Source organism: Talpa europaea (assembly GCF_964194135.1).
Source record: "Talpa europaea genome assembly, chromosome: 7".
In the NCBI taxonomy this organism is placed as follows: Eukaryota; Metazoa; Chordata; class Mammalia; order Eulipotyphla; family Talpidae; genus Talpa; species Talpa europaea.
In genome coordinates, this window is record NC_140074.1 from 293,723 (window position 1) to 305,856 (window position 12,134).

At 72.5% G+C, this 12,134-nt stretch overlaps 1 protein-coding gene across 1 annotated transcript; it reads right to left on the reverse strand.

Moving 5' to 3' along the window:
* Positions 1 to 1,107: 1,107 nt before the first annotated feature.
* Positions 1,108 to 7,896, reverse strand: GLT6D1 (glycosyltransferase 6 domain containing 1; the record flags this gene model as incomplete). Its single annotated transcript, XM_084236274.1, has 5 exons — positions 1,108 to 1,792; positions 2,515 to 2,652; positions 5,448 to 5,489; positions 5,922 to 5,999; positions 7,820 to 7,896. The coding sequence occupies 5 exons, from the start codon at positions 7,894 to 7,896 to the stop codon at positions 1,108 to 1,110; spliced, it is 1,020 nt and encodes a 339-aa protein (XP_084092400.1).
* Positions 7,897 to 12,134: the final 4,238 nt, after the last annotated feature.

Consider the following 12,134-nt stretch of genomic DNA (forward strand, 5'->3'; position numbering starts at 1 on the left):
TACAAGCCCGAGGAAGCCACCGAGGGCTCCAGGACTCTCCTCTCCGGTCCCCCCGGGTCTTAGAAACCCGGCCCCGGGCCGCCTGCCGCACACGGACGCTGCGGACCACCTCGCCGTCAGCCCCGCGAGCTGGGAATGAGAGAAACGTCTTTGGAGGCTCTGGAAGATCGAGGCTCGGACACGGGGCGCCTCCCTGGGGCTGGGATGCGGGGGGCGGCGGGGGGCGGGGGGGCACCTCGAAAACGTGCAGCTGCGTCCCCCCGAGGCTTCCTCGTGACGACCCGAGCCACGCGTCAGCACAGCCAGGCCCCCGCGGCCGGCGCCGGGAGGGGTGCCGGGAAGGCCACGGCCGCCGGGGGCGGAGCGGGCAGCGACCACACGGGCCCTGCCCAGACCGGGCGACGCGGGGCTGGCTCATCAAATCCACAAAACTAACTTTTTAAAAATCTGTGGCCGGAGGGACGGGGCGTCCGCCCGGCCTGGCTGCTCCGGGGCTGGAAACTCAGCAGCAGAAGCTGCCTGCCCCGCGCTCTCGGCGCCCCAGGGAAGGGATCGCTCGGTGGAGCCGTGACCTGGCTGGAGACCACCCTGGCCTCGCCCGCCCGCCCGGCTGCCACCGTGGGCAGGAAGCCGGCCGGGCTGGTTCTCGCTGCGCCCGGCCTCGCTCTCAGCCTCAGGTCCGGCTGCGGCGCTGCGCCGACTTGTTTCCGCCTGGAGGCTGCTCTGGGTTTGCGGACGGCGGGGACGAGGAGGGGCAGGGGCGTGGGGGGAAGCCCTGGGCCATGCGGGGAGCCGGGGCCATCGGGGCCACCCGGGCCTCAACCCGCCAGCAGCGTGGCCTCCCGGGTGGCGAGAGGAGGCCGCGCCTTCCCTTCCCGCGGGGTCTCGGCCCCTTCAGGGGTCAGCAAGGCTTGGGGGCCGGGCCGAGGGGCTGCCGCGCGCTCCACGTGCAAACGCGCTTCCCCGGAAGGGTCTTTAATTAGAAAACCACCCATTGTGACACACCCAGGGGCAGCGGCCCGACCCCAACCCCTGCCGGGTGGCCATGTACGGGGGGGGGGGGCGCTGGGTGGACCTAGGGGGGGCGGGACGGCCGCCTGGACGCCCTCACTGCCCGCGCCGCGACAGCCGGGCCACCTTCACGTAGCGCACCTGCGCGGGCGGGGCGAGCGCGGCGTCCCAGCCGTACTCGGGCGACAGCAGCCTGCTGGGCTTGTGCAGGAGGAAGTACCTGTTGAGGTGGCTCTCGAAGGTGCTGCGCAGCCCCAGCGCGGCGTCGTGCGCCAGGCCCCGCAGGCACTGCTCGATGAGGCCCAGCAGCCGCCACGGGGTGCCCCCCACCAGGGCGCCGTCGTAGTAGAAGTCCCCCTGCCCCCGGGGAATGCAGGCCGCGGAGGCGGGCCGCCGCTCGTAGGGGAAGTCGCCGGCACCCCTGAAGTACCACCAGGGGTGCAGCTGGGCTACGGCGGCGCCCAGGGCCTCCTCCCCGACATCATTCTGGAAGCGCTGGCTGGCCGCCATGCAGAACAGGAAGTCCACCTCGCCCGCGATGCGGGGGCCGATGTGCGCCCCCAGGCTGTGCATGCCCGCGGCCTCGGGGTCCTGCGGCCAGCTGCCCTCGGGGATGGGGAGCACCTGCAGCCTGCGGGGCGCCGCGGGGTCGAGCAGCAGCAGCTCCACGTGTGGGGCGTCCTTGTGGGTGTCCGCCAGGACGTAGAAGACCACCCGGGAGCCCACCATGAAGTGCTTGTTGGCGGACGTCAGGAAGGGCTCCAGGTGCTTCTCCGCCGTCCTGCGAAGAGCCCACGGGGTGACCCCAGGCAGCTGAGGACGCCTCCTCGATCCCCGCCGGGACGGCTGCAGGCCGGGCAAGCGAGGCTGGGCTCCGGCTTCGCTCTGGCCTTGCTGGCTGGTGGAGGGGGTGGCGGCCGGCCGGCAGGCGAGCCCAGGCTCGGCGGGACTGCTGGGCGCGGGGAGGGCGGGAGGGCAGCGCAGGCGCCAGGGCCCAGCTGAGCGGGGAGAAGCAGCAGCCCGCTGTGGGCCGGATGGCCAGGGGCACTGCCCAGGGCACCGAGGGGCGGGAGGCCATGGAGCTTGCACGTCTTCCCCAAACACACGGTGGGCAGCACCTGAGGGGTGGGTTCACCGCAGGGCCAGGACCCCAGTCCCGGGCGTCCACCCAGAGAACAGGGTGGCCTCCCCGCTCCCGCGTGCTGTGCGGCCAGTTCCAGGAGGCGGGGCTCGGCCGCTCTCGCGTGGGATGCTGCTCAGCTGTTCCAAGTCCTGCCGCTCGCAACCACCCGACGGAGCTGCAGGGGCGCCACGGGCAGGGCGAGTCTGAAGGGGCCGGGGGGACACGCTGCCCTCGCCCTTCATGGGCACTGGACGCGAGACGGGTGGGCCCGGGGTGGGAAGGGGTGCCGGACCCCATCCAGCAACACTGCCGCCGCCAAACGAATTCAGAGCCCAGGGAAAGACCCAGCGCTTGAAGCTCCCCGCCGCGGGGGGCCTTACCTGCCGGCCGCGAGGACAGCCAGGCCGACGGTGAGGTTGCGGGCGCCGTAGTGCCTGCGCAGCACGTCTCTGTCGAAGGTGCCCTCCCAGATGACGGGCGCCCGCCAGGCCGTCATGGTCACCACGTCAGGGCGGCTTCTGTTGAGCCGAGGAGACGCCTGGGAAGCGGGTGCCCCTGTCCAGGGGGCCGGGCGGGGTGGCCAGGCCTGCCCGCGAGCCCTTGCCATCCTGCCCGCGGGGTCACGCGTCCGTGCCGGCCGGTTTCTGCCTGCGCTGGACACCCCACCGCGGCAGGCCCTGCCCCTCCCCGTCGCAGTTATGTCCAGGGGCGGCGTCCCCCCCCAACAGCCCAGCCCCCACGGGCTCGGAGGGAAAGGAAAGTGAGGCCCAACGGGAGGGCCCGGCTGCGCCTGCAGTGACAAGGGGCGCAAGCGCAGGCGGGGTCCCCTTGGAGGGGGGCGCAGGGTGGGGGAGGCCCAGCTGAGGCCCAGCAGAGCACCTGCAGGGGCGCCGGGCCGCGGGCCCTCGCCCTGATAAGGAGCCACAGACCCCACGGGGCCCACATGGGGAGGGCAGACTAGCACGTTGTCGCCCGGAGGGGCCGGCCCGTGTGCCCACCCTTGCGGTCCTCCCGGACGCGGAGGGGAGCCGGCTCCTCAGTGACCGTCACTGCTGACGGCTCAGCCCCTCGGCCCAGAGCAGGACAGATGTCCCGTCTCCGGACTCCCTCAAGGAGCTTCCAGGAACGGCTCCGTATCCTGCAGGTCACCTCACTGTCGCGCCGTCCTCGCCCATGTGAGTCCCTTGTGATCTGAAGGCTGCTGGGGGCCCCGCCCCGCACTTGTGGCGTCTCTCAGGCGTCACTCGTCGGCCCAAGGTCTGTCACGACGTCGCCGCTTCACAGCCCCACCTCGGTGTCACTGACGGGCTCCGCTTTTCCACTCATTTGTATGCTCTGCCTTCCCGCCGCTTCCCCTCTGCTTGGTCTAGCTTTTTTCATTTTATTTTATTTTTTTAAAGATTTATTTATTTACACAAGCACTGGGTACAGTCAGAAGCGCGGGAGGGTGAGAGAATTCACCAGAGCCAGAGCGGGGAGCAGAGCAGGCAGAAGGACCGAAGGACACTGCTGAGGGGAGCAGCGGGTGGCAGGAGAGGTCTGCGCGCCATGTGGGACCCTCCTCCGGTGGCCGGGGAGCAGCCGGGGATCGAACCGGCGCCGCAGAGGCCGCGGGCAGCTTCGCAACCCAGCGCTCAACCGCTGCGCCACTGGGTGGGCCCCTTGGTCTAGCTTTTTTTTAAGGTCTATTTATTTCTGCACACAAGAGCTGGGGAGCAGGCCAGAGCTGCGGGGGGCAAGACGATTCCCCAGAGACAGAGCGGGGAGCAGAACAGGGGGAGCCACTGAGATCCATGCTGAGGGGAGCAGCGGGGAGACAGGAGGGTCTGCCGCACCCCAGGGGTCACTCCCTGGCCAGATGGGGGTGGAACTCGTGCCGCAGCGGCTGCCGACAGCCTCACAGCGCTGCTCGCAGCCCCGCGCCCCACCAGGGAGGCCCTGTGTTTTTTCTATAGTATTTTTTAAAAGATTTATTTATGTGTTTCTATAGTATCTTAACTCGCTCCTATGTGCTGTCTTCTTAGAGGAGTCTCGGGTGTTACAATGAACACTTTAATTTATAAAAATCTAAATCAACTCACACCAATTTGATTTCACTAGGCTGTGCCGCCCCACGCGCGGCTGGAGCTGGAGCTGGAGCTGGAGCTGGAGCTGGAGCTGGAGCTGGAGCTGGAGCTGGAGCTGGAGCTGGGGCCCCTGCGCCGTGGTGAGGCGAGGCGGGGGCAGCCGCACACCGACCTGTCTCCTCTGCGCGCTGACACCGCCTTTCCAGCGTCCGTTTCCTCGTGGGGCTCCGGCTGTGGGGCTGCAGAGCCACTCGCTCGGGCCAGGCTTCCCGGCCAAGCTCACGCTTCAGCTCATTCTCCTGAGAATGTCCCGGACATGCGCGGCCCTCGATGAGCTCCCAGAGCTCTGCGTCCTCAGGGCTTTGTGGAGAAGCCGTGGAAGGAAAGCGGCACCGCCCAGGCGAGGCGAGCACGAGGGCCACATGCCCGCCTCGTCGGCAGCACCGTGTGGGCCCCGCGGCTCTCCTGGGAAACAGCCCTCGAGGATGAAGTGGCGTCTCCCCCGGCTGGACAGGGCGCCAGGACGGCCGGGAGGCCGCGCACCAGGACGCGGAGGACCAGGCTGCTCAGGGCCGAAGCCGATGGCTCAGTGCCGGGGGTCGTGGCCCGGGACTCCCCAGGCCGGGCCGTCCGGTTGTCAGAGCGGCGGGTGCCCGGGGCGGCCCTAGTGAATAGCGCCCAGGACGCGCAGGTCGTGAGGGCCCGTCGGCGCGACAGCCTCCCTCCACAGCCACGGCCACGGCGGCCAGAGCCAGCCCCCAGGCGAGCGGGCGGCCCAGGGCTGCGCGGGCCCTGGCTGGGCGGCGGGACTGGAGGACCCCAGCGTAAGACGTGAGGGAAGGCACAGGCCACGCGCAGAGCAACGGGCACGTCGCCGTGGGCAGGGGCGGCCAAGTGCAGGGTCAACCGGGATGTTTCACAAGCCGTGTGGCCGAGGACGAAAGGCGCTTAGTGCGTCCGCGGCGGAACAGCCGGCGGCGGCAGGGACGGCCCCCTCGGGACGCAGGCGCCGCGCCCGGGGGTGCGTCTCGGACGGGCCTGGGCCGCGGAACGCAGGGGAGGCGCGCAGGGGGCGGGGTCCGGCCACATGGCTCCCGGCCAGACCGTTCAGAGGCACGAAGCCCCCGGCGCCTGGCCACGAGGACCCTCGGCTCCCGGGCGGCCGGCGAGGGCCACGGCCGGTCTTGAGGGGGGACATCGCCACCCAGGGCCCCGCGCTGCCCATGCCCAGAGGCGCCCGTCCTTACCTGGGGTCGAACCAGTCTGAGAGCCGCAGTTCTCCCGGGTGCCTGCGTGCGACGGGAGAGCCGGGTCGCCCGAGCCCCCATGGACGGCGCCGCCAGGGGAGCCCCTGCCTACGGGCTGTCCCCCCACGAGAGAGCAGGCCTGAGGGCCGCAGGGCTCCGCTGGGCGCTGACAGGAGGGGTCAGGTCGACAGCCTAGGCCGGGCAACCCCGCTGTCCCTGCATCCCCTTGGTCCTGGCCCCCCAGGGGAACGCGAGGCGGGCGCCCACCCCCGCAGCAGCCCCCACCCCCGCAGCAGCGGAGAGCCCCCGGATCTCTCCAGCCTGCGCTCGGGACCCCCCAACTGGGAGACTCGCAGCTGTGGGTGGCTTGGGGGGATCACGAAGCCCCTCCCCGGCGGAGCGCGCGGGGGCTGTGCTGTGCCGTGGGCACCGCGTCCGGGCGGCCCAGCCCTCGGGACGCCCGGCGGCCGGTACCTGAGGCGGCGCTGGGCGCCCAGGAGCAGCAGGGCCAGCGCAGCCAGCAGCAGCGCCGTCCTCCTCCTGCCCATGGCCCTGGGAGGAAGCAGGCGGCTGTTAAGTGTGGCTCCAGGGGGGCACCTCCGGGGCGCTGGGGCCTGCTGGCCGAGGGGCGCCCCCACCCTCCTCCCAGCCGGGGACCCCCAGGCGGCTTCGCGCAGGCCGGGAGCCCGGAGGCAGATGCGGCCGGGCCGCCGGGCCTGAGGGCCTCGGGGGGAGCAGCAGCGGGCAGCGGGTTAAGAGCCCTGTCGGGGCAGGGCTGTGGCGGGCAGGGTGTCCCCCGCCTCTCCTCGCAGCCGAGGGCCCCCCCAGGCTTGTGGAAGCCGACGCCCGGTGAGCGGACACTCGGCCCGCGCCGCCTGCAGCAAGGGAGCAGGAGGCTGGGCGCCGCCCGGGGCGGGGGGCAGAGCCTGTGTGGGGCAGACCCCGCGCAGCCACCGGCGCGTCCCAGCCGCTGGGCTGTCCACGCTGGTGCCCACCCTCCTGGCCTCCCGGCTGGGCCAAGTGACCACCGGGGAGGTGGGTCCACAGAGGTGCCGGCCAGTGCTTCTGCCAGACTGGCCGCGGGCAGCTTGGGGTCCAGCCCACGCACTTCCTGGCCCTCGAGGTGAAGTGGAGGCCCTGGGGCTCCGGCTCAGGCGTGGCCAGCCACGGGGGGACGCAGCAGGGTCTCTCCACCCCCGCACTGGGGCGTGACTCCCCACCTTGCCCCCGGCCCCAGGGCCCTCTACGTGGCCGCTCCAGGAACAGGGGAGCCCCCAGGACAGACGGGCTTCCCTGTGAAGTCAGAGCCAGATGCTGCCCCCCGGGCTGACTCGCTGACGTCAGCAGGCCCCGCGGTGACGTCACAGTGGGACAGTCACAGGGATGGCGCCCCGCAGGGCCCCTCGTGGTGGCCCGGGCGGCCTCGGGCCAGCGGGCGGGGCAGGCGTCCTGCGCGGCTCCGGAGAGCTGGCTGCGGCACAGAGTAGACGGGCTGGCGGGGGCGGGACAGGGCAGCGGTGCCCAAGGACGTGGCTCACCCTCCTCGCACCAGCCCTGCCCTTGGGAAGTAAATCCCTCTCCATTCTCGAGAAGTTGCGGCGTCTTTGGGGCACCCATGGGCTTCCTGGGCAGCCGCCACAGGCGGCCACAAGCAGACGGGCTGAAGCACCAGCAACTGTGGGGAGGTCCAGTGGACGCTGGAGAACACCCCACTCCCTCACCCCCGCAGCTCTGGGCCCTTGGGGCTGCTCCCCTCTGGGCTGGAGGCCCCGGGGCGGAGTGGGACCTTGGGTTGTGCCCCCCAGGCCCCTGCACCTCCCGGTCCCACGGCCGTGCAGCCTGTCCGTGCCCCAGTTCCCACCCCCGCAGTCCTGGGGTCTCAGCAGGAGGGAGCCGAGCGGGGGGCCCGGCGCAAGCTGGTCCATGGGCTCTGCCCTGCCCAGACCTGGCTGGACACCTGGGCTGGGGAAAGCCCCTCGGCAGTGAGGGGAGACCCCCCACTCTACCCACAGCCAGCCCTGCCCCAGGGGCTGCTGTTCAGCCCCAGCCCCTGCCGGGCCTCCCGGGGAATCAGCAGGGAGTTCGCGACTGGCTCTGCCCTCTGCACCCACCGTGGCCAAGCCACTTTCCCGCAGGCCTGGAGCTGCCCAATGCCCAGTGGGGCTCACGCCCGTGGGTGGCTGCAGGCGGCCTCCACCCACCCCCACCCCGTGCTGGGGCCTCCCTCGGCCCCATCCCTCCCAATTCAGTCATGCCCTTGAAGCTCCAGGTGCACCTGCCTGAGGGTTTACGGGGCGCTAAAGGCTCCTGGGCCAGACCCCGATGGCCCCCTTCCCCGCCCCTCTGGGCACTCCCCCCACCACGAGCCTCACCGGCGGGCGCCTGCAGCCTCGCGTCCCCTGCAGCGACCCAGGGGCTGGCCCAGGGCACTGAGGGCGCTGGGGCCCATCACTGGCACCAGGATGTCCGTGGGGGCCAGGGCGGCGGAAGCGGGACCTGGCTGTGTTCCGGACGCGGGGGCGTGCGTGGGGCCGGCCGGAAGGCGCAGCTCAGAGGCCCATAAAGGGCAGGGGGCGGCCGCGGCCGCGGGGGATGGCGCTGCTGCTGCTGCTGCTGCTGCGGACGCTGCTGCTGGGTGCGGGGCTGGGCCCGGCCTCCGCCCAGGAGTTCCGGCTCCGGGACGTGGTGCGCGGGAACTACGACATGGCCAAGGTGGCTGGCCCGGTCCGCGCTGCGGGGAACCGGCGCCCCGAGCCTGGGTCCGCGCCCCGTGACAGGGACACCACTGCTGGGGAGCCCCCCTCTCCCGTCCAGCAGTCACGGCAGCCTGGGGAGAAAGAGGGCTGCTGGGAGTGTGGGTGGCCAGGAGGGCTGCTGGGAGGAGGGGGCGCCCTTGGAGGATGGGGTCCTACAGCAGGCTCAGGGCGCCCCACGCCCTGGCCGCCCACAGGTGTCGGGGACCTGGGACGCGATCTCCATGGCCTCGGACGACGTGAAGAGGATCGGCGGAGACGGGGACCTGCGGGGCTACATCCGGGACATCCACAACCTGGACAATGGGGGCCTGAAGTTCCGGTTCTTCTTCTCGTGAGTGTCGCCCGGGGGGACGGGGTGACCGTGGCCCCCACACCGGCTCACTGCCCCATGGGGCGGCCGGGAGGGAAGGACACTGGCCGCGAGGCCGGCTTGGCCCACACCTCGCCCCTGCGCAGGGTGCAGGGGGGCTGCGAGCCAGTGGACATCGTCTGCGAGAAGACGGACAAGGTCGGGGTGCACACGCTGGCCTGTGAGTGCAGCCGACCGACGGCGGAGCCGCCTCGGGGCCGCGGGGGCCCTGGGGTGGACGCCCGGAGTGGGGTGCAGGGGAGGCTCCCGGCTGCGCAGGCGTGGGCGGCTCTGAGCCAGGTGTTCTCGCAGATGGTGGGGATAACAGGGTGCTGGTGGCAGAGACGGACTACCACCTGTACGTCACCTTCCACCTGCACAACGTCAGGAACGGCTCGGCCACACAAGTGCTGGCCCTCTACGGTACCCCGTGGGCCCAGCGGGTCACAGCAGGCCCAGGCTTCCCCCACAGGTCCCCGCAGGACCCCACAGGACCCCCGCAGGACCCCCGCAGGACCCCCAGCAGTTCCCAGCAGATCCCAGCAGGTCCCCTGCAGGACCCCACAGGACCCCAAAGGACCCCCAGCAGGTCCCCCGCAGGACCCCACAGGACCCCCAGAACTCCCACAGGACCCCCTCAGGTCCCCCCCGCTCCCCAGTACATCCTGGGGGGAGGTGATGTGATCTAGGTTGCCCAGGCAGGTCTGCCCCCCGCCTTACACACCCCCTACTGCCGAGCCCCGGACACCCCGACAGCACCCAAACCGCCCTGAGGCCGAGGCTCCTGTGTCCGCAGGGCGGATCCCAGAGCTGAGCGCCGGCTTCCTGGACAGGTTTGCGGCCGTGTGCCGCAGGCACGGGCTGGGGCCCCGGAACATTGTCACCCTCACCCGCGACGGTGAGTCCCCGCGCCCACCAGCAGCCCCGGGGGAGACCCCGGCGGGGGGAGGGCAGGCGGCGCAGGCTAACGGCCACTCTGTCCCCAGACGCGTGTGCCAGGAAGTAGATGCCCGCCGGGCCGCAGGTTCGTGAGGCCCTTGCTGGGGGGGGGGCACGGGGGGCATCAGGGACCTGCCCCCCCAAGGCGGCCTGGCCTCGCCGCACTGCAGGCCTCACCTGCCACAGTGGGGGCCGCGGGAGGGGGCCTGAGTTAGCGCCCTGAGACCCCCGCAGAGATGACCCCGATGGGTCTCCTCGCCCAGTTCCAGACCCCAAAAGCCAGGTGGTGTCAGGCAGGGGCAGGGGTCACTGCGCCCCGAGGCTCCAGGGAGGGCCCTCCTGCCCTTCCCGCCCCAGGGCTCCAGGCGCCCCGGCTTCAGCCTCTCCTCCCACCAGGAGCCCCCGCCGCCCGGGAGACCCCAGGCCCGCCCAGAGCACAGCGGCACAAGGCCCGTCCAGGCGCCCCGAAGAGCACCCTGACCCCCCTTCTGAGACCGCTGGGGCAGCTCGGGCTAGCGGGGTGCAGGGGTCACGTCCGCGGCCTCAGCGGCCCTCACCTGGGAGCCGGAGGAGGACGGCGGGCCTGGGGGGACGGCACTGGCCCCCCGTGAGCAAGGTCCTCCCGGGCTCCCCAGGCCTCGCCGTGCCCCCCTCAGCCCGACCCAAGCGCGGTTCTCTCAGAATAAAAGGTCAGGAGGAGGCACGTCTGCCCCCGTGCCCGCTGCCCCGTCTCACCGCGCTGCCCGCGGGCCCTGCCGCCCCGCGGGGCCCCGCCATCAGCACCCGCCTCCGGTCCCCGGTGCCCCTCCCGGCCCAGGCACCCCCAGGCCGGGCTGCAGCAGCGGCCTGCCCCTCCGGCCGGAGACCCCCCAGGGCCGTGGCCCAGAAGCCCCCAGACGGCCGGGGTCACGGGCCCAGCCCCGAGGCCCAGGGTCCGCTCAGGGGTCGCAGCCCGGGGCTGCTTTCAAAGGCAGGACACGGGGCGCCTGCGGGGGCTCCGGGCACGGGGCAGGGAGCCTCGGGCCCCTTCCAGAGCAGAGGGCAGCTCCAGGGTGCCCTGGGGGTGCCCAACACTCCCTCAGCCCTGGGGTCCGCGCCCTGCGGGGCCCCAGCGGGTGGAGCTCCCCAGGCGGCCTGCGACGCGGACAACCTGTGTGGGGAGCAGGCCGCGGCCCCCAGGGGCTGGGAGGCGGCTGATGCGGTCCCTGCGGTCAGCGGCGGGGAGGGGCGGCCCCACGCGGGGGCTCTTCCCGCCGGGCACCTCGCCCGCCTGCCGGGATGAAGCTGGCTTTGCTGTGGGTGTGGAAGGACCCCGGGGAGTCCTGGCCGCCCCAGCACAGCCACCGCCGGGCCGAGGGGCTGCCGGGTCCTCCCACGGCCCGGCCAGGCTGCCCAGCAAGCCCGTGGGCGCCATGCCCGCCAGGGTATGGGCTCTGCAGCCTGTGGGGGCACTTGGCTTCCAGCATCTCCTGCCCAGGGGGAGGGGTCCCCGCTGCAGTGAGGGCCCCCAGGCTCAGTCCGACCCACAGGAGCGGGCGCCCCCGCGGACACGGGGCGGGGCTGCGGTCGCCGGATCTGGGGTCTGGCCAGAGCCCAGGTGGGAGGCGGCTCCTTGCATCTTGTCCTGGTCTTGGCCTCGGGGGACGGAGGGAGGGTCCCTGCGGTTTCTCGGGACGCCAGGGCCATAGTGGGGACCTGCTGGGGCCCCTCGGGGAGCCCTGGGGCACAGAAGCCTGGTCTGGCAGTGGTGCCCCAGAGCCCAGCCCCGATAGCCGGCCCCGGGTCGCATCGGCGGGAGGGCAGGCCCGGGACGCGGGGGCCAGGCCCCAGAGCTGCTGCGCCCTCGCGGGCGGTTCCCGCAGAGACCGGGGCGGGAGGGCAAACCCCTTCACACAGACAGCTCCTTGCCCGCCCGCCTGCCCGGCCCCCGCAGGGCTCCAGCATCTGCCGGGTGTGAGGGCCCCGCGAACCCCTTGGGGGCCCAGACTTTCTGGAGCCCTGGGCCCCGCGAGGATGGGACCCCAGCCACGTTTCCTGGGGATGAACATCACGGCAGCGGGACTGTGGAAGCGGGGCGCCGGGCGGGGCGGGGCGGGGCGGCCAGGGCTCCCACCGTGGCAGGACCGGCCCCGGGGACGCTGGCTGGCACAGGAGTCCCGGGGCGCCCCGCGAGCCGCCTTGCAGCTGGACGGCAGGCCAGGGCCTTTCAGGGCGCCGGGCTTTGGGGCCTCGCTGCTGCCTGTCCCTGCGCCCTGGCTCCTGAGCCGGCTGTCCGCCGGGCCCTGCTCGCCGGGCCTGCTCCTCTCTCGCGGGCAGCGGCGCCTGCCCAGCCTGGGCAGCAGCAGAGAGTCCGGTGCCCTCTCTCTGCTGTTCCCTGCGCCGAGGGCGGCCCTGGATCTCCCCACACACCCTGCGGGCTCCGTGCCTGCAAGGGAGGGAGTGGGCCTTTGGCCAGCGGCCACTTGCCTTCATCTGCTCCCAGGGCCGGATGGGCTCCCGCGCCCCCACGCCCGCCCCAGCCCAGGGAAGGACAGGAAGCTGCAGGTCCCCACTATGGCCCTGGCGTCCCGGAGAAACCGCAGGGACCCTCCTGCCATCCCCCGAGGCCAAGACTGGGACGAGATGCAAGGAGCCGCCTCCCAC